This window comes from Eulemur rufifrons, chromosome 2 (genome assembly GCF_041146395.1).
Source record: "Eulemur rufifrons isolate Redbay chromosome 2, OSU_ERuf_1, whole genome shotgun sequence".
Taxonomy (NCBI): Eukaryota; Metazoa; Chordata; class Mammalia; order Primates; family Lemuridae; genus Eulemur; species Eulemur rufifrons.
Genome location: NC_090984.1, coordinates 61,621,829 through 61,647,172, shown reverse-complemented (window position 1 = coordinate 61,647,172; position 25,344 = coordinate 61,621,829). Strand labels below are relative to the sequence as shown.

At 41.1% G+C, this 25,344-nt stretch overlaps 1 protein-coding gene across 2 annotated transcripts in view; it reads left to right on the top strand.

The window, feature by feature from the left end:
• STXBP6 (syntaxin binding protein 6) overlaps positions 1 to 25,111 on the top strand; it is a 235,936-nt gene extending 210,825 nt beyond the window's left edge. For both annotated transcript variants that reach the window (XM_069463863.1, XM_069463857.1), the window contains 2 exons: positions 17,340 to 17,497; positions 23,564 to 25,111. In XM_069463863.1, the coding sequence (XP_069319964.1) occupies positions 17,340 to 17,497; positions 23,564 to 23,587 (182 nt within the window). In that variant the 3' untranslated portion in view covers positions 23,588 to 25,111. The remainder of the gene's footprint in view (positions 1 to 17,339; positions 17,498 to 23,563) is intronic.
• The last annotated feature ends 233 nt before the right edge of the window (positions 25,112 to 25,344 follow it).

Here is a 25,344-nt window from a genome sequence, read left to right as displayed (position 1 = left end):
ATTTTGGTGGAAATAACTGTTTTATTGACCTCCAGGTTTGCATAGGTCTCAGACCACTTTTTTCATCTTTAAAAACACTAAATTTTCCTGTGTTCTACAGAACTTGGGAATTTGTCCTATTTTCTTTCATTCTTCCCTGCTGTTTCTACCCCTTGTTTTAGATCATTTGTGTCAAGTTACATTTATTCAAAATAAGCAAAGCATTCAATTACCTAAAAAAAGGGAATAGAAAAAATTACAATGCCATACATACCCTGTAACCTCTAATAATGATGTCTGTATCAGTTAACATATGAATTAAAATATTCATGTTCTTGATGTCTTTTAGTCCACAAAAGGAAATGATTACTACATTTTGTCAAACCAATGCCAATATGATGATATGTTAAAACATTTAGCTTGCAGCTGCAAGTTAGTAAGCCATATAAGGTAAGGCTTTAATTATAGCTCCATCTTGCAGTAAAAGTGCTTAATTAGACTCATGTAAGATTTTACTTGAAGCCAGATATTTTTTTCTGAAGATTTAAAGAATTGGGAAAAAGAATATCTTTTCCTGTTCACCTTCCTTTTTTCTTTTGCTGACCTCTGTCTATCCTTCCACCCGTCTTTATCCCATTGTAAGAATTAACATAAGGAAAATTTTGTCTATCGCTTAGTAGCTGCCCTTTTGGCTGGTTATTGATGTTTTCACTTCTGAGTTGTGAATTTTCAAATGCTATTTATCTTTAGTATTTTGACTAGGTCTTGAGTGTGGAATATTTACACGTACAAAGTCCCTTTTTGTACTTAATAGAGTAGCACTGGTATTAAAGGCATGCTGCCAATCATTTTACTAAAAATCATTAAAGGACCAAAGCGTGAGTGTGATTTCGTACACACATTCAAGGCTATTGCTGACTAACTGATGTTGCTGCTGGCTTTGAGTAACAATGAAAAGAGTGAAGTGACAGCCACCACCTGCTTCTCTCTGCTGCTGCTTCTAGTCCCCCAGAAGTTATGGTGACTGCTCTGTATGGTCACACCTGGCTGCTACGACATTCTTCACCTTACTGCCATTTTTTTTTTATTTTAATTTACCCATGGATGCATTTTTAATAAGAAGAGAAGTGGAAAATGGGTATCTCTATCCAAAAAAGAACTTTCAAAAAGTAAAATTTAGTTGTTGTTTTTTTTTTAATTAAATGATCTTCATGTATTCCCAGCACTTTAGGAGACCGAGGCGGGAGAATCGCTTGAGCCCAGCAGTTTGAGACTAGTCTGGGCAATAGTGATACTCTGACTCTCAAAAAAGTGCAAAAATTAGTCGAGAGCGGTGGCATGTGCCCTGTAGCCTCTGCTACTGAGAAGGCTGAGGCAGGAGGAACACTTGAGCCCAGGAGTTTGAGGTTGCTGTGAGCTACGATGATATCATTGCACTCTAGCCCAGGCAGCAGAGCGAGACCCTGTAGGTCAATAAATCAATAGATAAGATGTTCACTTTTTCTTTTAAAACAATATTTTAAAAATCTTTCAGTGGCTAATTTTATTCATTGCATGCTTACAGGATGCATGTATGACTTTTACCCCTCCTACCCTCATATATAAAAATAATGGCATTGATTTGATTTGTTTTAGTGAAAAAAAAATGTTTTTCAAAAGGGTCTAAATCTGGGTACTCCCTCAGAATGTACTGAAAATTGTGAACATCACCCCTTTTATTGGTCAGAGCAACACTCAGTGATGCTGCAATAGCAAACACATCTCCCAATCTCAGTGGCTTAGCAAACAAAACATTATTTTTCACTCCAACAAGGTCTGTGAATTTAGTGCCTCTCTAGAGCAACTCCTAAGTGGTGACTCAAGGATCCAATATGCTTGCATCTTTGTCATTCCACCATTGCAACACTGGCCTTCCAGAGGCAAATTCCCCAGGGAAGAAGAGAGCTGGAGGGCTGCTCGGAGTCTTCTCCTTACCTCGGCCCAGAAATAGCACTCATTGCTTCTGCTTACAGGCTGCTGGCCAGGTAACCAATCTAACTGCAAGGAAGGCTTGCAAATATATACTTTCTATGTATTCAGAAGAAGTTTTGCGAACACCTAGCATTAGTTCTACAGACCCTCCATGTGCATCACGGAGGAAAACTCTCGAGAAACACTTTTTGAAATTCTCAAACTCATGTCAGGTAACTTGAATTTGATCTTATAGTCAGACTCTGCCATTCCCCCTTTAGAAATCTGTGACTGATCTGTTGTCTGCAAATAAGCCATCTTTAACAAGCCCATCTCTCTTGGGGTCTCTTACACTCCGCTTTTTCATTCCAATATTTACTATTACAGTTCAGGCCCTTCTTATCTTTTCATGGAATATTTGCAATGGTCTAATCACTGGTCACCTTAATTCCTCTCATGTTCCACCCCAACCAAATCATCATTATTTCTTCAGTATTGCATGGTCTCTCCACCTTGTAGCCAAGGCGCATTAGCATCTGAATTACTCACGTGGTGTGTAAGAGTCACTTACTTTAAAAGTGTGAGGATTGTTCATTCCTCAGTAGCTAAGATCCTTCCCACAAGGATTGTAAATGGTTTATAATACCACTTATTAAACCCAATGAGTGAAATATGAGATATTTTTAAATTGGCAGAAATCTTTTATGTTTTAGATGTCATTTTGTTAACATTTCAACCTGTATGTTGGCTAGGGATGGAATATACTGGAAGTTCATTCTTTTAAGTTGAGTTTTCAATCCGTAATCCTTTTACAAAGTATGGTATTTAAACAGAGGAGATATGAAAAACACGCCTTCCTTCATATTGTAAATGGAATAAACACAGGAGGAAGCAGAATCTGGTTTGGTTTTCACTCACTCTGTGTGTCATCTTTTTCCCGTCAGAACCATAACAACAATTTTGGAAACGATGCTGTTTTTATTGAAAACAAATTTTTCCATATTAATCAAATATCTTCAACTTGATGTATTTTGTACATGATTATATCTTTGACAGAATTTTTAAAAATCCCCCCCAAAATATCTAAAATTTTTTTAAATGTTGTATAACTGCAGTTTTATTTACCATATCCAGAAGTTGATCCTTTCTGTGTGCTAATTAGAATAGCACAATCCAAATAAAGATTTAGGTACAAATAGTAACCTCATCACATCTTTGTAAAACCAAAAACAGCTTCCATTCTCTGTCTAATTGATAGACATGGTGCCTGGAAATCCCCCAAAACGATGAAGTTACCCCTGTGATCAAGAAGCTCCTAGTTTAATGAGCTATACAAATAAACAGAACACCAGTTTTGGTGCATTATAATAAATGTTCCATTAGAGAAATGCAAAGGGTGCCATGGGAGCATGGGTAGAATACCTCCCTCAGCCTCAGGGAATCAGAACTGGATTCTTGGAAGAGGCATTGTGACGTAGCTCACTAAGCTGATGAAAAGAGCTGGAGACATCAGGCACAGGAAAGGAGCATGCAAGTGCCCTGCTCATATCCTAGGTGTAACTGCAACGTCATGTGGCTGGAACAAATGAAAATCCAGTCTTTGTGCTTTACCTTTAAGACTTTACCTTTAAGAAACTGTGGAAACTCTCATGGTACTAAAAATAGTGATTCTAGGAGTCAACCAGACTTGAATTCAAATCAAGATTTTATCACTAACAGTATAATTTTAAGCGAGTTTCTGAGTTTCTTCAGTTTTAAAGGGGGAGTAATAGTAGCTAACTTAAGGGTTAGCCATTAGGATTAATAGAATAATAAACATAAAGCATTTAGCACAGTTCCTGGTCCATAACAGGCACTTAGCAAATCGTAGTTTCTAATAATAGTACAAATGGAAATGGGTTGCACTTGTCACTTTGGTAATAGGCATCCAGGTCCTCAGTGGGCATTCTTTCCTTCAGTTTGCCTCTTGTTAATATGAATTGAAAACGTTTGTGTTTAAATGATGCATTGTGGATTAACTCCTCTGTGTAATTGATAGTAATTTGATTCCATTGATGATAATTATAGTGGATTTTAATGACTGGTTGGCAGGGGTTTTTAGAGCATCCTTCTTGGGAAGTAAATATGTCACAGGAATTCATTAGTTACCCAACAAGACACATTAAGAGCATAGAATGATGAATGAATAGTCATAAAATCGATTGGGATTTCATATCAATTTCAAAATTAAGTGATACCAGAGAGATGATAAAAATCCTCCTGCAACTATCATCCTGGGAAGAAATATACTTGTGTTAGCCTGGCTGCTCATTCGTCACCCTATTCCCAGTCTGTCTGCAAGGTAGGATTTTCAGTTTTACCTCACCAAATTAAAACAAAAATTAAATTATTCTCAAGTTCATGTGGGTGCCAGCATGAAACAGAGCCCTGGATGACAATATCTAAAGCATAATTGACCCAAACTTTGAAATTTAGAGATTTTATGAGCATGCAACCAAAGCTTGGTAGTGTTGTATATTGAAATCATGAACTGGTATATATGTATGTGCTCACTAGATTGAAGCTCTCCAAAAGGTGAGGGTAACACTTTCCAGAGGGGACATGAGCATGAATTGTTTTAAGGAAATCAACTATCAGATTCTTAACTTCCATATATTTAATTTTTCTTAAATTTTAGGTAATATTCATACAAAAGGCTTGAAGATTAAGTAGTCAAAAACGTCAATGAGCTCCGACTCAGCAAACTTGGCTTCTAGGGCCAGCTCTACAATTACCTGAGGTGTGACCTTGAACAAATCCTTTTACTTACCCCCCTGACCACAATTTTCTATAGAAGCTTGACCCCTAAATTGCTCTCCAACTTAAACAACGGGGGTGTTTGCTTGTTTTCCATGAGGAAGTCATGCTCAATTCCCAAAAAAACCTCATGACTTCATGACAGCAAGTGTGAGATACAGTTCTAATTAGTTTGAGGTTAAACTTCTCTGGACATGTCCTAAATGTCACATATATATTTTCTTAAGCTAAAAGCACAATAAACTTGTTTTTGCTTATTGCAAAGGATATTCAGCCTTAGACCTCATTGTTCTAGAGCCTCAAACAACTTAACCTTTTGTTGTCTTAATCCAGGACCATTTAATTTCCCACCCTATGTTAATAAGTTAGTTTTGGTGAGCTCTTTCTCTTTGGTGAGCACTCTTTATGTTTTCTACTGCTTATATTTTTATTTCCTATTTTTTAAAAATTATTTATTTTCATACGCTAGCAAGAGCCACATAATGCATGTGATGTGTGGTCCTGGTACTCTGCGTAGACCAAGTGTACAGATGGAGATGAGACACAATCCAGGAAATTTGAGAAGTTCATAGTCTAATTGACTAAACAGACACTTAAACTGATAATTGCAGTATAAGATATTGCCAACATGGAGGAGGAAGCACAACCTACTTTTTAAACTTTTGATGAAGTTCAGTGTATCTACTTTTTCCTTTTGCTTGTGCTTTAGGTGTCATATCTAAGACCATTGCCTAAATGAGGGTCATGAAGATTTATGCCTTTGCTTTCTTCTAAGAGTTTTTTAGTTTAGCTTCTGTTTAGGTCTTTGACCTATTTTGAGTTAAATTTGTATATGGTGTAATGCAGGGGTCCAAATTCATTCTTTTGCTAGTGGACATCCAGTTAGTTGTCCCAGTGCCAATTGTTGAAAAGACTGTTTTTCCCATTGAATTGTCTTGGCACTCTCCTGGCTGCGTCCTTGCCATGTTGTCCTGACTTAACTTCCATTGTGCCAAATTCACCTTGTTTTTTCTTCTGCCTCTGAGGCTATTTCTCCTCAGTTTCCTTAGCAGGCACTTTTACCTTCACCTTACTCTCAATGTTATGATCCTTAAAGGTAGGGTTTGCAAACATTTTCCCTTCTCTCTTTGGTGTTGCTCTTAGGTAAGCTTATGTTTTCTGATTCTCTCTCTATTCTGATGACTTAACAAATTTTATCTCTATCCCAGACTTCTCCACAGAGCTTCATAGAGGAATATCTATTTGCTTTATTGACTCCACTTGGATATCTCGCAGGCAGCTTAAGCATAACATTATCCAAAATGAAATATTTGATTCTCAGATCTGCTCACCCTCCAAGTAAATTTGTTTGTCTGACAGCTTTTTTTTATCTTGTGAATTGCACCACTATCTACCCAATTGTTCAAGCCAGAAACCTGGGATTCACTCAGTGCTCTTCCTTTTCCCTCATCTCCCATATTCAGTCCCCTGATATGTATCTTAAATCTTCTGCTTATCTCATCTCCACTGATACCATCCTAGTGCAGGCCACCATTATCTCTTACCTGAATTATAGCAATAGCTTCTTTACTGTTCTTTCTATTCCCTCTCTTGCTCCCATTCCTGAACTATACTGTTGTCATAATAATAATTTCAAAAATTATCTCAGTCCAGATTATTCCTATTTTAAAACCCTGCAATGGCTTTTAGTTGCATTTAGATCTGTCATTAGTGTGATCTGTAAGCCGCTACATAATCTGACTCCTGCTTATCTCTCTGGTGTCTTCTCAAGCCACTTTCCCCCTTCTGTGGCCACACCAGTCTTCTTTCGGTTCCTGGGACACACAAGGGGTTTTTCCCCCTTTCAAGCCTTTGCATGTGGACTTTGCCCCAGCTTGTCCCTTCACATCACAGCCTACCTCTTCAAACAGGTCTTCCTAACTGGTCCTGAGTCAGTCCCCTTCCTTTTGAATACAGTTTCACAGCACGGTGTTCATTTAACTGTGTGGCAATTATTTAATTGCATTTTAATCATTTAATTTGTAACTGTAACATGCATATACACGTGTTACAAATGTCCACCTAACCATACACTCTGTCTCCTGTTTCTAGACCATAAGCCCCTTGCCTGGCATGGGGTGGGGATGTGTGTGGAGAGCATGTCTGCTTTGCCTGTGACTGTGTTCCAACCTGCTGCTGTGCCTGTTGCAAATTACATGTGACCAAAAAATATTTCAATGAATAAAGAAACCAACGGGGAAATTTGAAAAGGTGGAGCGACACCTGATGAGTATGAATTATCAGGTGGTTGTGGAAGGAAAGGCATTACTGGTTGAGTAACAAGAGTGTACAAAGTCTCAGAGGCAAGAAAAGAGATGGTATATGTAAGGATGTCGATTATATTCCTTGGAGACTGATGGGATTTTGTGCATGGAGAGGAAACACTTTTGTTTCATGCTCAATTTGTTAAATATTTCTACTAAACACAACTTGGAAAACCAAATTTCCTTAAAGTTTTAGACATTTGTTGATGAAATTTAGTGCATTAAACTCCCTTAAACAATGTAAGCTACAATCACAGTTTAATAGCATTCATTATTTTGAGTATTTTAGATACTTTAAACAGACAAAACACATGCAAAAATAAGAATTACAAAAAGGAATATTGCGTTTAAACCTATTATCAACTAGCAACACCATTAGTTTACATCTTCATTATTTCTTTACTCTTTCACAGATCTTTCACATTTAATCAAGTGATTACTTTCCTATTTCCTAGGGCATTAGATTGTCAGTCAGTTGGTTTTTGGTGGTGCATAGGGCCTGCTTTCTTCCAAACTTGAGTCTCTGGTTACCTCATGGGTCTTCGTGTGAACTTCATGCTTCACTTCAGTAGCCCTGTTTTAAGCCCAGCAATTTCATGTGTGCCCAGTAATTTCAACTGGATGGATTTTCTCCCAGAATAATGAATCCTTTACTTTGCTTGGCCAGCATTACATAATCCTCCACCATGTCATTAGCATCCATTGATCCGGTATGTTAGCATTATTGAAAACATACAGATGCCTTATTAATATCTTATTGTAATTTGTCGAGTTATCTAGAGGTTTATTCCCAGCAATCTCCCAGACAGCCAAATTTCCAAAGTAGAGAATACATTGACTACTTTGGACTGTGTCATTGTCACTCTTTCTACCAAGTGGATATACTAATATTTGACCATTAATGCTCATCAGCCCTTTCTATAAGTTTCTACTCTTTCTGAATTATTTGGCTTACTCATAATTTCCTGTATTTACCCATTGCTACCACACAGATGGAGACAAATACATATCTTTACATATAGATAAATACTAAGAAGAAATATACAGATATTTTACTACTTCTTACTAATTAAAATTAACAAAATAAATTAAGCATCCAATTATAATCAATTTTGTATTTCAACTTCATTTTTGTACATTTTAATTCTTATTTATCATTAAGAAGTTATGACTTCCGCAAAGTTACATAAAATTACTATAATATCTTTATTGTGATAATTTTTATTACTACTGATGTTCTAAATATCACAACTTGCTCAGTGATCTGCTTGAAGCTGGCTTCTTTTTCCTTTTAGCACTATCCCTACCATCTTGGAAGATATCCTTGCTATCTGGCAACAATAAGTATTTCAAGCCTATCTGAGTTTTCCTTGCCCCAAGGCATGGAATCTGCCACTTCCCAAAGAACTTTGCTTTCTTCTAGCAAAAAATATTGCTAGACACCAAAATCTGAGTGCTAGGTTTGCATTTGAGTACTGATGCTGCAAAAAGGAAAAACAAAATCGTTACTGCTCATGTTGGGACTCCCTTAGGAACAGAGCTGGACACAGTGTTCCTTGTTAAGCTTTTTATTCACATTGATTTTTTTTCAAATTTATTTATTATATGTTCTATATGTTTCTTTAGTAAGAAACTGATAAAACTTTAAAGATTTTCTAAGACTTGTCAAGAAAACAGTGAGGCAGTAGACAGAGGTTGGGGAGCCTGTTGGGGGTGGCAAGTGAGTAACCTGGAGCTAGATCAAGAAGGGCCTTCTCTAGCTGCCCGTGCTGTGCTGTGAGCGAGCTGGCAAAGTATGGGAATAAGAAAGTATCATGATCAGGTTAGCAGTGTGGAAAGAAGATGAGGTAGGTATAGAGAACTTACAGACTAGTGGTAGGAAAACTACCCAGGCTGCTGTGGTTGTCCAGTAAGACTGAACAGAACCTAAAGGACCACAAGGACTAGAAATAACATGGAGGCCTAAGTGAAGAGCCCCTGCTGAGATACAGTGCCCTGGACTCCGTGAACACTTGGGTGTGTGACATCAGGTTGGAGTCAAAGGTGAATTGAGCATAGCAGGACCATTAACTAACACGGTGAATTCAGGAGGAGCAGGTCAGATGGAGGGTGGGGAGGGAGAGATTGGGCTAACATTAAGGTATAATTCGTGAAGCAGACCAGTGTAGGCAGTGTCTGGCACATGCTTGTTCTGTGATCAATGGGCTCAGTGATTACTAATGGCACGAGCTGTATTGCATTCATACTGCATCACCAGCACATGCTAAGTATATATTTCAGTTAATTCTCACAAAGAGACCCTATGAAAAATAGGTACTGTTTTTATTGCTATTAAACCGATGAGAAAACATAGGTGTGTAGAGATTAAATAACTTATCTGAGGCCACACAGTAGGTATTTGGCAGAGCCAGACTCAAGCCTGGACCTTTCATCATACCTCTAACCAGGAAAGGAATGAAGGGAATAATCAAAATGGTGGGTGAGGATCAAGAGATGGTGCGTTCTAGAAGCCAAGAGAAAGAGCAGCCTTCAGGAGAAGTCAGTCCATTTGTGGTTTGGTGGCCAAGTGGAGGTAACTTAAAATAGGCAATGGACTCTAGGTCACTGTGAGTTTGAGAGAGCGATGTTAGCAGCGTGGGGTGGAGGCAGGCAGTCCCCCGAAGCTTCACGGTGGTCAGGAAGTGTGAGAGGTAGCAAGAGTAGTAGACTACTCCGTCATGAGTGTTCATGGTGATGGGAGTGGGGACAGAAAGACTCTGTAGTGCAAGGTAATTGAAGTTTACCCCTTTAGTGCTGGCTGAAGTTGAGTGTCTACTATGTGCCAGATACTGTTCTCAGTGCCCCATTTATACATTACCTCATTGACTCTTCACAATGACCTTATGAGAAAAGTTCTAGACAAATCCCCATGACAGGTGAGGAAACTAAAGCACAAAGGGGTAATTTGTTCAAGGTCGCACAGCTATCAATGAGCTGGCTCCATATGTTGATCAGAATTCATTTTCTAACCAGTAGCATTGTGTAGAGGGTTTTCGAATTGTATATATCCAAACTTGAGATTATAGTTACTAAAGAAAGTCAGTAGCTTCCAACTGTAACAAAAGCAGAGACCTGCAGATCATAGCTGGTTTGTCATCAAACATAAACACAGGGAACAAAATCAATTTTGCCAAATTTAGAGCCACTTTAAGTTTTTAACTTCAGAAAAAGGGTTCCCTCTTTGAGGCTGCACTTCAGCCACCTGTGTGAGAACCTAATATTCTCTGAACAAAATAGAACCAAAAGAAGTGTCCTTGAATTCATTCTTCTGAGACCCTGTAACTCTTACATGAGCATATTCATAAGAACCAAGGTTAAATAAATATTAATACTAAAGATACTGGTGAGTTTTTCTGCATATCCTGAGTTTCAGTGTTTAAAGGGACATGAATAAAATACTAAATGTTTGACCTTTGTCACTGGGAATATTGGAACAGTGAATTGAAAGGCAAATATGAACTCATAGTTGTCTATAGGACAGGGAGGAGGCATTGGGCTTTTTCCTGAATCTTTAGTTAGCCTCTAGGGCATGTTTGTGACTTGGAAACAGGCCCGGATTCCACTAAATTACCTGAATGTAGCCAACAGAAGACATTTACCTTAGAGAATGGTCCGTTCTTCCTTTGGCAACTCTAGCCATAGATAACTCCAAGGTCTCCTTCAAGTAGGCTTTTGAGTTTATGGGTTTACAAAGTATTCCTGAGCCCTGAGTCCATTTTTCTTTGTCATTCAGCTCCAGGCAACAAACAAGTTTCTTGGTCCCAGAAATTAGCCACCAACTTGAGACAAAAGATAATTCTGGAACTGCCATTCAACATGCTATATCTGTTCCACTGCCTCTATAAAGCAAGTCTTTTTAATGTAATTACATGACTTGTCTATCTATTATTAAATTGATGAAGACAGCTGGATTTATTTATTTTTCCTCCTTTAACTTAGGAGTCAGTATAGTCTATTGTAGCATTTTCCAGCATGAATTCTGCAGAATTCCACCTTAAGACATGCTACGCAAAAGAGCCCTGTGAGTAAATATGTTTGGGAAGTCTGCATACCATACCTTTCCTACTCTCACCCCTGCCTCCTTTTCATTTGCAGTTTACATTAGCATATTAAAGGTTTTCCAAAGTTTTGCAAAAAGGAGCCAGGCTAGATCTCATTTCACAAGGTCATTTGTCATAGAATTGAGTTTTTCCTGTAGCATTTTAACCCAAAGAATCACTTTGGCAAATGCTGACATAGCTGTTGAGAGCTTTGGGGTCAATACCTGGGTGGTCTTGGGTAAGATACTTCCCCTTCCTGAGTATGCATTTCCTTAACTGTAAAATAAGGGTAAGAATATCTTCCTTTGAGGAATGGTAACACCTTACAATAGTACCTGCCACCTAGTACACATTCACTGAATGGTGGCTGTTCTGTGATTGTGACTGGCTGATGTTCATACTGCAGTGGTGCCCGGCAAGGGTTAACAACTCTTCCTTTTAGAAAGGCTTGATGGAACCAGGATTTTTATTTATTTATTCTTTTTTTTTTTTTTTTTTTGAGACAGAGTCTCACTCTGTTGCCCAGGCTAGAGTGCTATGGCCTCAACCTAGCTCACAGCAACCTCAAACTCCTGGGCTCAAACAATCCTTCTGCCTCAGCCTCCTGAGTAGCTGGGACTACAGGCATGCACCACCATGCCTGGCTAATTTTTTATATATATTTTTTTTAGTTGTCCAGCTAATTTCTTTCTATTTTCAGTAGAGATGGGGTCTCGCTCTTGCTCAGGCTGGTCTCAAATTCCTGACTTTGAATGATCCTCCCGCCTCGGCCTCCCAGAGTGCTAGGATTACAGGCATTGAGCCACCGCGCCTGGCCAGAACCAGGACTTTTAAAAGAATTTATCTGCCAAGTCATTACCACAAAAGTACAAATGAAATTTAACCTTTTGGAAAAATCTTCACCTTAAAAGAGGATACTAGAGGTTTCCAACATTGAAATGCAGTGGTGTGATTTAGTATTGATTAGTCAATGTAATGTAGAAAGAGCTTGGTATTGTCTAAGCTAACAGATCAGTAATGGAGTCTGTGAATTAAGAACTAACTTATTTCACTGGGTAGGCCTTTGCATTTAATCACTTTGTTTATAGAAGTAAAAGCTAATATCATCATTTTTATTTAAATTATTATCTATAAAATGGTGCAAGTCACAGTACGAAGCAAGCTTCCTTTGAAACATCATGATTACCATGCAGCCGAGTGACCACTGATGGGAACAGAATAGTGTATAAGTGGCACTGAGTGGCTTTAGGACTAAGAAGAGACCAAGCTGTCAGGGAACCAGGTCTCCCTGTAACTTTTATTTTGCTAACGTGTCCTCTAGTGGTGGAGGCACTGAGCAATAAAGTGGTCACAGATTGGAGGTAGAAAAGAAACAACTTTGTGTCCAGTAAAATTCATTTGAATGTTACTAATACTGAATCAAACTTAAGTTGTACCTACGCCCTATCCATGAAAACGGTTTTGCTAAGAAAATTAATACATTAGATGAGAACAGAATAGGGCCTATTTAATCTACTCAGAGAATAAATTATTATTGAACACTTTGGGCACACTATATGAGAATTACTAACGTTCCTGGTCTATTAACAGATTTAATATAAAAGAGCTCCCTGCCAATTTTTGTGAGTTCATTTTATTTGAATCCAAATCCATTTTATACATATATGTAAATTTTCCCCATAATTTCACATTGGTTTTCCTCTAAAATAGTTTAGATACATGAGGCTTTATTCCTAAGTGGTTAAATTGATTGTGGAATAGAAGTAGTCCAAGCAAAACTATTAAGAAATTTCTGTGTTAAAAGAATGCTCTTAGTTAAGCATGTTGACTCAGCACTGATTATATAGGTGGGCATATATTTATCATTTATTTATTTTTTTAGATGATTTTCTTGCCGCCTTATATTCCAAACAGGATGAGTATTTTAAATTTTAAATATATCTATGTATTTGATCAAGGACTTTAATTACCAAGATACACCCTGAAGTCCAGGATGATCAAATGGAATCATGTTGGTATTTGAGCTGTTGGTATAGTTTATGTGCTTCTAAAAATCCTTCCTCTTCTTCTTACTCTGCTGTTGTCATTTTTTCAATATACTTCACTCTTTTCTCTCATTTTCCTATATATTTAAATTTCTTTAAAGCATATATTCTGACAGTGATTGAATACCATTTTTTTGTATTTATCTCAAATTGCTCTCTCAATAAAGTCTTCTAAATCACTTGACATATAAGACTCCAGCATGTATATTTTTTAAAGCACACATTGAGTAGAACTGATGTGAAGGCAACATCGATTAAGCAATATTGGTCTCTGCTCTATTCTCCAGAGACTAATTCAAAAATTAGTTGACTTCATTTGCTGTGGTTGACAGCTTCTCAGACTGCTTGAATAAATTTGGGTGTTAATATGCATCCTGTCTATTTGGAGAGAATTACTGTTCTATCTGCCTCAGGAGACTGCTTTATTTTCAGATTTAACTCAGCTCAATATGATGGGCCCAACTTTTGAGTCAGGTGTCCTATGTACGAAGCATGCCTTGATTTAATGAAAATGTGTTCAGCTCCCTGTCTGAGCAACATGCTGCGCTACACACAGCATAATAGACAAAGATATATACTGAGTATCTTCTGCAAGCCTCAAAACACTTCGCCCCAAGGCAGGAGAGAAGAGAGGGAGACAAGCAATGAAATTGGGTGGGATCGTGCCATTTTCCCAAAGTTCCCTAGACAGCAGATGTGGTCTTGAGGCAGAGGGACAAACTTCCGTTAAGCACTGACAAGCACTGTTTCTTCATCTCCACGGTACCCATGTGAGGTGGATGGCATGACTCACATTTTATAGAGGAAAAAACTGAAGATCAGATCAATGACATCACTCCCTCAGTCAGTCAATTGTGTCAACATAACAGTACCTGGCACGTGATAGGCACATCGTGAATAGTTTGGAACGTTGAGTGTATCTTTCAGGGAAGCAATTTTCAGCATACACCAAGAGTCTCAAAAACATTTATGCCCTTTGAACCAGCAATTTCTAGTAATTATCAAAGATGTAGTAAAGTATTTGTATGTGTGTAAGGCAATGGGAATGGCAAAGAGGGCAGAGTGGAGAGCTGTATAAGAGGTGACCTTTACTTGTATGAGGTTAAAGTGAGGGAGGAATCTAAAGTACACTCCCAGATTTCTGGCTGAATTAGAATCCTGGCAGATATTGGGGTTATTCACTAAGAAGGGACCCCCAAAGGAAAGGCAGATGTGAGGGGAAAGAGAATGTGGTCAGGGTTAGATGTACTGAATCGAGATGATTTGGGGTCATTCAGTTGGAGTTGTCGAGTAAGAAAACATAGGGGTCTGGAGCTCAGCAGCACAACCTAGTGCAAGATAAGGATTTGGTCACTGAAGCCACGAGCTGGGTAAGATTGCCCCGGGGAGAGTCTGCAGAGTGCAAAAGAGAAGCGAGCACAGGACAGAACCCTGAGATTGCAGTATGAACAAGAGGAGCCCAGAGAGAAGAAAGTAAGTGAGCAGAAGATCTAAGTCAAAAGAGAAGAAACATTAAAGATTTAGGAGTTGGTCAACAGAGTGAAATGGTGCTCTCAGGGATCCTGTAATCCAGGTGAAGAAGTCAAGTAGGAGAGGAGTTGCCCATGATTGCACTTGACTAAGCACTCAAGAAGGTCATAGGCTATACTTACCGGGTTGAGAATGGAATTGACCTGAAATTTGATAAAGGTGATGGTACTTAACTGGGCCTGAGATGTGGGTAGAATTGAAACTGGGAGGGGTCTTTTCAAATAAGGGAATGAGATTTGTTCAAATTCATTCTTATACCTAAAATAACTATTAATAAAAGTGGATTTCCTATTGATAGCAGTCAGCAATGTCATCTTTGAATAGTGAAGACAGCATTTGGTTCCCTTTTAGTTATACCATTTGGTTCTAACTATGACTATTGGCTAAACAGTATCATAGAAAACTGAGTGTGGTGTTACCTGACATCATCATGTACGAGATTAAATTCAAGGACATCATGACAAGAAAGCAGTATGGCTTATGTGTAGCGAGTTCGTTCCAGAAAAACAGATGTGTATAACTTTTAGGAGATCATGTGAGTCTATTCCAATGGGAAAAGGCAGGTCTTGGCTAGATGCCCTCTTAATTTTATGGCATCTAATTCTAAAATTCCTTTGATTTAGTGAAGCTATTCCTAGCTGTGAAGTTGCAGATTCCGTGCCCCATCTTTTCCCTGTCTTCTGGTGGCTAAACTGTGGCTATATGCGAGGAAGCAGGGAAAGGAGATTTTCTTATGCCATTTCCTGACTCCCCTGCACCTTCCAGTCCCTTTTCCAGCTTCCTGTTCCACCCCATTGGCCTCTTCCTTCTTGGGAACACTTGACTTGCAATGCAGCATGGGCAATAATTCTTAATTTACCAACAGAAGTACCTTGAGGACAGACACGGTCGGGCGTTACCTTGGGAAATAACCTGTCAAAACCTGTTTGTAGGCGAGTCTGCCCACAATATGTCATAATGATTGCTTCCCGGGACCAACACCATATCTGCAAAGAAGAAGGGACAGAGTAAGGAAAGTCATTGGAAAACCAGGTTCCTGTGCTAGCCATGTCATTGTCCTGGAGATAAAGTCTTGTGCAAGGTTCTTAACCTCTACTAGGCTCAATCTTCTCAGTGAAATTGTAACAATCAAATGACATAATATTTATGAAGGTGCCTTATGCTTGCAAAATGCTATTCTCATGGCAGGCAGTGGTGGTTGGCTATCATCACAGTAATGAATATAATGTGAAAGCAAAGGGGGACTAAATGTCTCCTCCTAAATCCGTTCTGAAGACCCCGGCCTTGCATTCCAACTCATGCGTTCAACCAGATTTCTCCAGGGCTGCATCTACTTTGCTCCCTCTTTGTCTGTGCTGATTTATCCTGGTTTATGTAGTGCTTGATGCAGTTGAGTAACACTAAGTTAATCCCATTCTCCTTTCCTTAGTGCATAGTTGAAGTCCTTGAAATCCACCGTTAAAGAAGAAAAATGGAAAACCCTTTACTAAGTGCTTCCACCGGGCCAGGCACTTTCTTTATCTGAGATCCTTTCCCACAAACCACAGACGGTTCCCACAGAGGAGAAATTAGGAAGCCTTTGCAGCTGAGACTAGTGGAAATTGCATTTCTATTAAAAGCTGTCTGGCTAGATGTATCCATCCCAGATACAAAGTTAAATGATGTCATAAACTTATTCAAAGACATAAAGCTATTATATAAAATGCCATTAAATGTCTTGTACTCAATGTTAACAAAATACAGCTATAAATCTCCTTGTTGACATTTTGCAAGTTGCTAGTTCTCAGTGGGTTATACATCTGCAACTTCTGCACTATTGAATTTTGCGGCCCAGTCCTAGCAAATGAGATGTCAGGAATGCATGACCCTTTGAGATGTCATGGTTTTCAACTTTCTTGGTGTCATCACTCTTGAATTTAGGAGTGCCACATTTCTTCTAGGGCTGGTTTCTGTAACCATTTTTTGCCCACTGGTTAAGTGTGGTGCTGAGGCTCCAGGTACTAGAGACCAGAAGCAAGGAGGCCCAACCATCCGAGCCATGGGACAGGATTCAAGGCTGGAAGCCGACACATCTGCTTTGAACTTTGAGACTAACTCACAACTCTCATGTGGAGCTATACAATTGTGGGTATTGCTTACTTGCTGGATGAAGGGGTAGAGTGGAGAACAAGACTTGAAAGGAGAATGAAACATTATATCGAGAAAAGTTCTGTGGCCCCAGTTTTCCTGTGGTAGTTCACCTAAACCACAGATCAAAAGAAATGCACATAAGATATGGCTTGTTGAACGTGTACAATTCTGTGAACTTGTCAGAATTCTCATTTACCTTTGCAATCCAGGTCCTAAATCCAGACAGGCTCTGTCCTTGTGAGCCTCCCCAGATAGCACACTGGCAGAAGGGAAATGTCTGGCACGTCAGTGACGGGAGTCCATAGCGGCATTGAGGATTTGCCCAGGCCCTGCAGTCAGTGGCTGTTCTTCCTACAAGTGAGTCAGTCAGACCGAATCAGAAGAAATGTCGACTTATTTCCTAGACACGAGACTGGGGGCCTTTCCACGGTGTGACCTGCACTCCTCTTGCAGGGCACTCCCAGCAGGGTCCGGTCACCGTAGGTCCACCACGCCAGCTTCTGAAGCTCTTGCTTTCCTTCTTTCAGGAAACAGCATCCTCCATTCAGCTGCCGATAGCGTGACCAGCGCCGTGCAGAAGGCGAGCCAGGCCTTGAATGAGCGCGGGGAGCGGTTGGGCCGGGCAGAGGAGAAGACAGAAGACCTGAAGAACAGCGCCCAGCAGTTTGCAGAAACGGCGCACAAGGTGGGCCGACAGAGGGGCGGGGGTCTCAGCACTCGGTTGTAGGGGAGCTATGGTGCCAAGAAACTTTATTTCAGTATTTTCCACGGTGCGAGATACAAAATCAAGCTTTTTTTTTTCTTGGCCCCTTTATACAATTCCCATCTGCTGCTTACTAAATGCCAGAGTCACGAGACATTTATTCTTATACCTGGTTTCTGCAGTTATCTCATTTCTGATGGCCTCATCCCTCTCTGACCTTCTGACCTTGGATCTTTAGGAAATATGGACCAACTTTAGCTCCTGCCCAGGGTTCAAGTTTCAGGGCACAGGATGAGGAGGGACAAAAAGAAATCAGGTCTTAGACTATCCCTCTCCCTTGGCCCAGGCGTGGAGCACTTCAGGCTGCTCATGCTTACTTTTCTGTCCCGTCCCTTTCCTGTCCTGAGTCTCCTATGCTATGTCTTCACCACATGCAAAGCAAACCCAAGTCCCAGGGCACAACGTGCCTCAGGGCTAGTTTTCCCTCTGAGCAGGGCCCCGATTGTTATTTCAGGGCCGCAGTTCCTTAGGAGTGACCAGACTGGTGCTGAGCTGCCAGCAAGGTTCCCTCCTGCCTCCGAACCCCGAGAATGGCGTTTCCCACGTGACAGCGTGCACTGCGCACATCACATCGGCACAGTCGCTAACTGTGCCTTCCAGAAGGGAAAAGGGGAGTTGTTATTGGCAGCCGGCTATCTAAGCAGTCACAAACCAAAAGAAAGAGGCCCTGTTGTTCGGACGATAAAGAGGATTTATTACTGTTCTTGTGCTTGGATCAAAGGGCAGTTCTCTTCTGGTTGGTTTGAATTTAGATTTCCAGAAACAACGTCTGCTGATGACTTGTGTTGGCATGTCAGACTCATGCTTGTCAGGTGACCTTTGGGGGAAAAAATTAATTGGCTGTAACAGAAAGCCCACTTTTGCGGTTTAAACAAGAATGGATAACCTAAAACTTTCCACAGCTGAGCCAAGGTGGCCCTTCCTGGAGGTTCACGCTCAGGCCCAGCCGGGGATCCGATTCCAGTGGGTACTTCCTGCCTTCTCTTCCTGCATCCCCCTCGCACAGCCCTGTCTTGTTGTCTTATTTACTCTCTATCGTGACAGGGTCCTACTGCACGGCTGCAGAGGGGGCCCACTTGGAGTCCATGGAGGAGAACAGGCCAGGTCTGTCTGGAATCGCAGGCAGCTGTGCTGCAGGCCAGAGCCTCAGACTGCTGCGGCTGTCGCAGAGGGAGTGAGCTCAGATTTCAGGTTTCCATGATGCCTCCTCCCTTTGGAGTGCACAAATAATGATGAAATGAAAATGCTAGAATTCATTAGAAATGTTAATCTTCATTTATAACAACCGTAACTTATGTGATTTAAATGGGGGATGGACAGTGGAAATCTGGGGAAACAAAATGTCAAGTTAGGGAAGGCAAGGCTACAGGGAATAACTTGATAACTGTCTTCAAGTCTGGGAAGGGTGACGGTGCAGGCAATTATTTTTCATGTCTTCCCACACAGAACAGAGCAATCAATAGTGCACTGATAAAATTCTGCTAAAACAAGTGTTCAGGTTAATGATTAAACCATGAACCAGGTTACCAAGGAAGACTGTGAAGTCGCCCTTCCTAAAGTGCAGTAGACAATGCCTGGATGTCATCCATGGAGGCGTCCCTCTCAGAGGGGGCTGCATAAACACTGATTGGATAACCTAATCAGATGGCCTGGATTCTTGGCCCTGGGAGCCCTGTTTCCCTGATACTGTGGCCAAGTTTGCGAGGTCGCTGGGAAAGCAATATGCTATAGTAGTTAATATCTTGTGTTTGAATCCAACTCTGTCATTTACCATCTTGGTGACCTTGGGCAAGTGTGCAATTTCCCTAAGCCTCAGTTTCTTCATAAGTAAAATAGAGCTAATTAATAATAGTACCTACCTCCTAGCGTGTTGAGAGAATTGAATGAGTTCAGAGCTCTTGGCACAGTGTGTAGCCGTACACATTTGAATTGCTCTTATTCATAATTATTTCTATAACAATCGTTTCTGCTGAACCTGCCCTGTTCGGTCGCCTGATGAGCACTGCAAGGGGCTGGAGAATCCTCACTGGTGCTTGAGGGTCCTCAGCACACAGGGAAGAAATGGAGGTGAAGATTTTGTGTCTTCCAAACTCTAAGGGAAAGTGGGTGAGAGGGCTCCCCGCTAAATGTGGATACTATCTAAACACACAGCATCCTCAAAATAGGACCTGTCAGAACAGAAACTGATGAGGCCACCAAAGGCAAAGAAAGGGGCCTCTGGCTTGACCAGGGGGAGAATCCATGCCAGGCAGTTACCTGCTTTCAGTACAGAGGGACGAGGCAGGGGCAGTTTGTATTTACTTTGGTTTCCCCTCCTGTAGGTGTTCTCAGGGAGAGCGCGAGGGGCTGCTGTTGTCTGTTAGTGCGTATGAGGGAGTGTGAGAGAGACCGTGTCATAGCCAGACTGGCAGTTTTCTAAAACTGGGATGTGTGCCTGTGATTCACTGGCATTGGCAGTATTCCTAAGGAGCAGGCTGACTCTTTAGATAAGGTGGGACTGTTTTCCCAGGGACTGGGATTCCTGATTTGGACCCATTAGTGCAGGCAGGCCATGAAGAGGTCGTTTCACTGGCCAGGTCCCAGCCAGACCTGCTGGTGAGGGGAGAGTTCAGAGATGGAATCCAGGCCTTCCCCCAAAGACAGGTGTGGCTCCGTAGACTCACAAAGAGAGGGCTGTGTTTACGAGTGGAGGCCCAGTGCACATGGTAGAGTCCTGAGCAGAGACAGTTTCTGCTAGCTCCTGGTTAAATAGGGCACCCAACCCCAGCCGGAGAGCATGGCACAGCTCTCTAGATTGGAGTACAAAAAGATCTTTGGCCTTCAAGCTTTTCGCAGGACTCCTGCAATGATCCAGGTACGAGAGTGAATGGATCACTTTTGTGTAACCCTGCCTTCTAGATCTGTGGGTGCTCGTCCTCTACAGAGCAGAAGGACAATGATCCTTTGCCCCCTCAGCCCCCAGATCCAGTTTGCCTGGCTTGCGGAAGTGTGGTCCCTTCCCGAGCTGTGGGCTTGGCACAGGCCCAGCCCTTAGGAAAGTGCAACTCGACCACAGAAGCAGGCCCGCTCACTTCACCCTGCCCCCAAAAGCACAATGTTATGATGTGTGCAGGGCTTTGACGGCCTGCCACAGGCAGTGAGTCAGCAGGCAAAAGCATTACCCACACCTAGGCATCCTCAAATGACATTTCTCGCAGAAAAGAACATTGATCTGCCTTGTTTTGCACAAGCCTACATCTATGGGGGAAAGAAGGGAGCGTGGCATTTCTCTCACTGGGAGGGAACGGCTGTCTCTATCCATCCTATAGTCAAGTGCTTCCCTGGGGTCTTTAGGCCAGAAGTGACCTCAAGAACTCAGATCTCTTAAAGCATCTCTCTGATATCACTCATGATTTGTTATTATCATTATTTAGGTGGAATGGGTTACATAGCATTGAAAGAGAAAGCTTCCCATGAGAAATGAAGAAAACAAAATATATCAAAAGGACATTTTAAACTGCTTTAGAAACTGTGACACCTAAATTAATCCATCGGCATTTAGAGTTGAACACTTTTTTACAGAAATATGAGGAAGCTGAGGTATGGAGCAGCTGCGACTCTAGAGCTCAAGGCCGTGCAGCAGATTTGCAGCGGCAGGTATCCCCACCTCGGTGAATCCAGAGCTCTTCCTGCCCTGCCTCCCTGCCTCCCTGCCTCCCTGCCTCCCTGCCTCCCTGCCTTCCATATTCTAAAGCTCCTCTTTCCCAGGGAATTTTTTAAAAACTAGAATGATGCCACTTACTTAGTCTGTTTAGGCTGCTATAACAAAATACCACAAACTGGGTAGCTTACAAACAACAGAAATTTATTTCTGACAGTTCTGGAGGTTGGGAAGTCTAAGATCAAGGCACCAGCAGATTCAGTGTCTGGCGAGCGCCTGCTTCCTGGTTCATAGATGGCACCTCTCTGTCCTCACATGGTGGAAGGGACGGGGGTCTCTCTCCAGCCTCTTTATAAGGACACCAATTTCATTCACAAGGGCTCCGCCCTCATGACCTAATCACCTACGAAAGGCCCCACCTTCTGACACCATCACCTTAGGGGTTAGGTTTCAACATATGAATTTGGGGGTGGGGGCGTGGAACATTCAGATCATGGCAATACCTCAAGTAGCAAAGTATCCAATCCAGCTGTATTTCTGCAAAGCTTAGTGATCACGGCCCAGGGGCTCCTCTTAGCTCCATTCCATACTTACCATCGTGGCAACCAGGGTCTGGTTTGAGCAGCAGCACAATCACTGCTGAAGGTTGATGTCAGTGGGTAAGTTGGCACAAGCCCGTTAGTAGAAAGTTCAAAACTGAATGAATGCCAGGACAGCAGCACTGATCAAATATTTATGGTTGATATTTATTATGCACAACACTTAACAGCTCTGTGTTGATTTGATGGTCCACGTTGCTGAATAATGTATAAGAACTAGAGCCAGAGCAAGAAGCGGGGGCCAAACAGTGGTGGGGCTCAGTGTGTGGCCAGGAGGGGCACAGATCTGAGGTATAACCCTGGCTGTGCCATTTTCACCAACCATGTTTCCTGGACTGTAAACTCTCTGAGGTGACGGGTCATTAGCCACCTCCACCCTTCTTGGCAAAAGCCCACAGCACTCAGCGTGGCAGCCTGGGCATGCTCAGAACTTCACAAACACCGTGTCTGACAGTTGACGACTGTCAGCACCAGCGCTGCAGCAGGTCTCTGGGGGTCTTCACTGCCAGACAGAACTAACAGGAGCTCTTGCAGCTGAGCTTTCCCAAGCAGAGAATAATCCACATGAGGACTGGATCCTCAGCCCTCTCCATCACATGCAGGCCTGGCTGGGGCACTAGTGCTTTTGTTGGTGGCCTGGCTGAGAAAGCAGCACCAGGGTTAAAACTTCTTTGTCAAAGACATCAAGAAGAGAGAAAAGACTTAGATTTCCCTGGGGTTTGCTAGAGGAATGGGTCATTGACATCGTCCAGGATGACGCAAAGCACCACGGGGTGGAATCAGTGGGCTCCGTCTTACTAATTCTTAAAAGGCAGATAGCCTGGTTGGGACGCAGATGACAGGGCTTTTTACAAAGTTATCACCTATGTAGAATCCTCTGTTCTTCCCTCAAAGGATTTCTGAGCCTCGGAACCCCAACCCCAGTCGCTCCCAGCCCCCAACCACGGGGATTAATCCCTAAACATGAGGAATTACAATTCAGCCTCTGCTTTGCCTTCTTTTCACAGCAGTGTATGGGCTCCTTGGAAAAGAGCTGGCTGAGAAAAGCGAAGACAGATTTAATTGTATGTTCTGTACCTGTATATAATTTCCTTAAATACATCATCATGGGCTCCAGTTGGGCTTAGGAAATTATTGAATGATACATTGGTATTTGATGTTACCATTTATAAAGATCTAGCATTTCAATAGACCAGCTTTCTTAAAGGGGAAGGAATAAGTTAAAGTCTGGATTTGGTCTATTGTTCTGCCTTAGTAACACGATTAAATTGCCAGGTGCTTTGGACTTGGTAGAATGTCCAGGCTGGATGGAGAGTAGATTATTGCAGATTGTCTCCCTACAAGCTATTGATTTTTAATACTTCATGAGATGTCAGTAAATACTTACACTTTAGGAGTGTTGCTTTTCCTGGATAACCAGTAACTTGGGAACCCCAGCTGCCCTTTCTGCCTGTGCATTGGTTTTTCCATTTGTTCCTCCAGTGGGATGAAAGACCACACAGCATTCTCTCCCACCTGGACACATGCACCAACAACAAAATCGCTGTAAGCAAGAGTAACACATGCAATGTTAAATGAACTATTTGAGAACAGGTCGCATATTTACTAGGTGCCACTGTAAATAGTAATGGTGATCTGCCACACGGTAGAATCCCGGTGCTGCTTCTCACTGTGGATGTGGAGAGAAGGAGCAGCACAGTGAAATCTCCCTGCCAATGAGGTCTTACTTTTCTCGTTCTCTCTCCTTAGCTTGCCATGAAGCACAAATGTTGAGAAACTGCCTATCCTGGTGACCCTCTTAAGAGAGATGGAAGAGTTTGTTCAGCAGTTTTTACAAGAATTCCGGACCTCCGCTTGCTTCTTTTTTTCCAATATTTGGACATTTAGAGTTTTTTTGTTTTTCCTTTTCAAATGTTACTATGAAAGAAAAGGTGTTGTGTTTATACATTTCCCTAATGATCTTGCTAAGAAATGCTACAATAGCATCAGCTTCATTTTGGTTTTGTTTTTATTCCCCTGTGCGTGTGTATGTGTGTTTGAATGTGTTTTCCTTTTCAAAAATATTTTTTTGTAGTTTGAATATGAAATTGGGACCAAATGATAAATGGAGCTAGGTCAAAGTTGGCAACATGTAGTTTTTTCCCCTGATACTAAGCAGGAAGACATCCGATGTTATTGTTCCTGGATGAAAATAAAAGTCAAGCAGTGATTGGTTTCATTCATTCTTCTAGCTACTCCTAATTTGAAGGTTAAAATTCTATATTATGGAAAACAATTGGATATATCATGGAAATAGCAATCTTAGATTTTGCCCTTTACGTAGTAATGTTTTTGCATGAACCATCACCAGCATTCAAAAACACAAATCAGAATCACAGATAGAAATCTGCTTTCTGAGCTACAGTTTAAATACTCGTGCTGTTGCTTCCAGGCTGATTATTTGGAATTATCATCTGAAGGATAAAATTTGAGAGTAGAGACCTAAGGAAAAGCTTATTTAAAACTCTCTGTGTATTCACGGATGTTTGTCTCTTTTGTCATTGCCCCAGTTGTGGTAGCTGCTATTGAAAGGCTGTATTTTGATCAAAAATTGATTTGTCCAGGTAAAGGTCTGTGTCAACGATAATGTGAAAACATACTACATTTAAAATCTTTTTTCTTGTCCTACAAAGTCGTGTCTATTTTAGAAACAACCTCACAATGTCCTTGGGAAAGGGCCTTCAATTTTTTGGTATCTTGAGTTTTTGGAGGTTTTGATGTTGTTATTGATGTTTATTTATTTAATGTAATTTAACATGTGGGTTTCTGACAAATTGCATTTCATGGCAATTGCAACTTGCGGAGTATGACATAAAACACCACAGTCATGACGCCTTTGCATTGCAGGCAGATTAAATAAAATTGGTCACATTCCTCCTGATTTTCTGTTAAAATAACGCAGGGTTCAGAGTCTAGACATTTTGTTTCCTAGAGTGTTAAAATGCTAAACTTAAAAAAGCTATCCTTTTTCTTAATGAAAAAGGAGGCAGGCTGCACAACCCAGGCATGGTGCGAGCCTCCCACTGCGGTGCATTGATTTTTAAGCTGCCTGAATGGTCAGGACCCCTTCTGTTCCTTCCTATCCGTTGAGCCAGTACAGTCTATGTGTACTATAGCTTCTTACATGGCAGCGTAAGATGACTCTTGGATTATTAGTACTCATTTAAATAGCTTAAATTCTCCTGATAAAGCATTCCCAAGGAGACAGAAAGTCTATTGGGGGAAAAAATATTGCAGGCAGTGCATGTCAAAGGGAGATGGGACTTGCTGGAGACAAATTGCTGAATCCTCTTAGAGAGGATGATCCAATTCAAGAAAGCTCTGTAAAATTTATACAAGTTTAATATTTTGTACCTTTAGTGTCTTAAAAGTTTAAAGAAGGAACATGTCATTTGGTGAGCACCATTAGAAGACTATATAATTGCTAAAAAAGCCCCAAATAGCACTTCGAACAGATTTTGTTTGTAGACCTCCATTCAGAAAACATACAC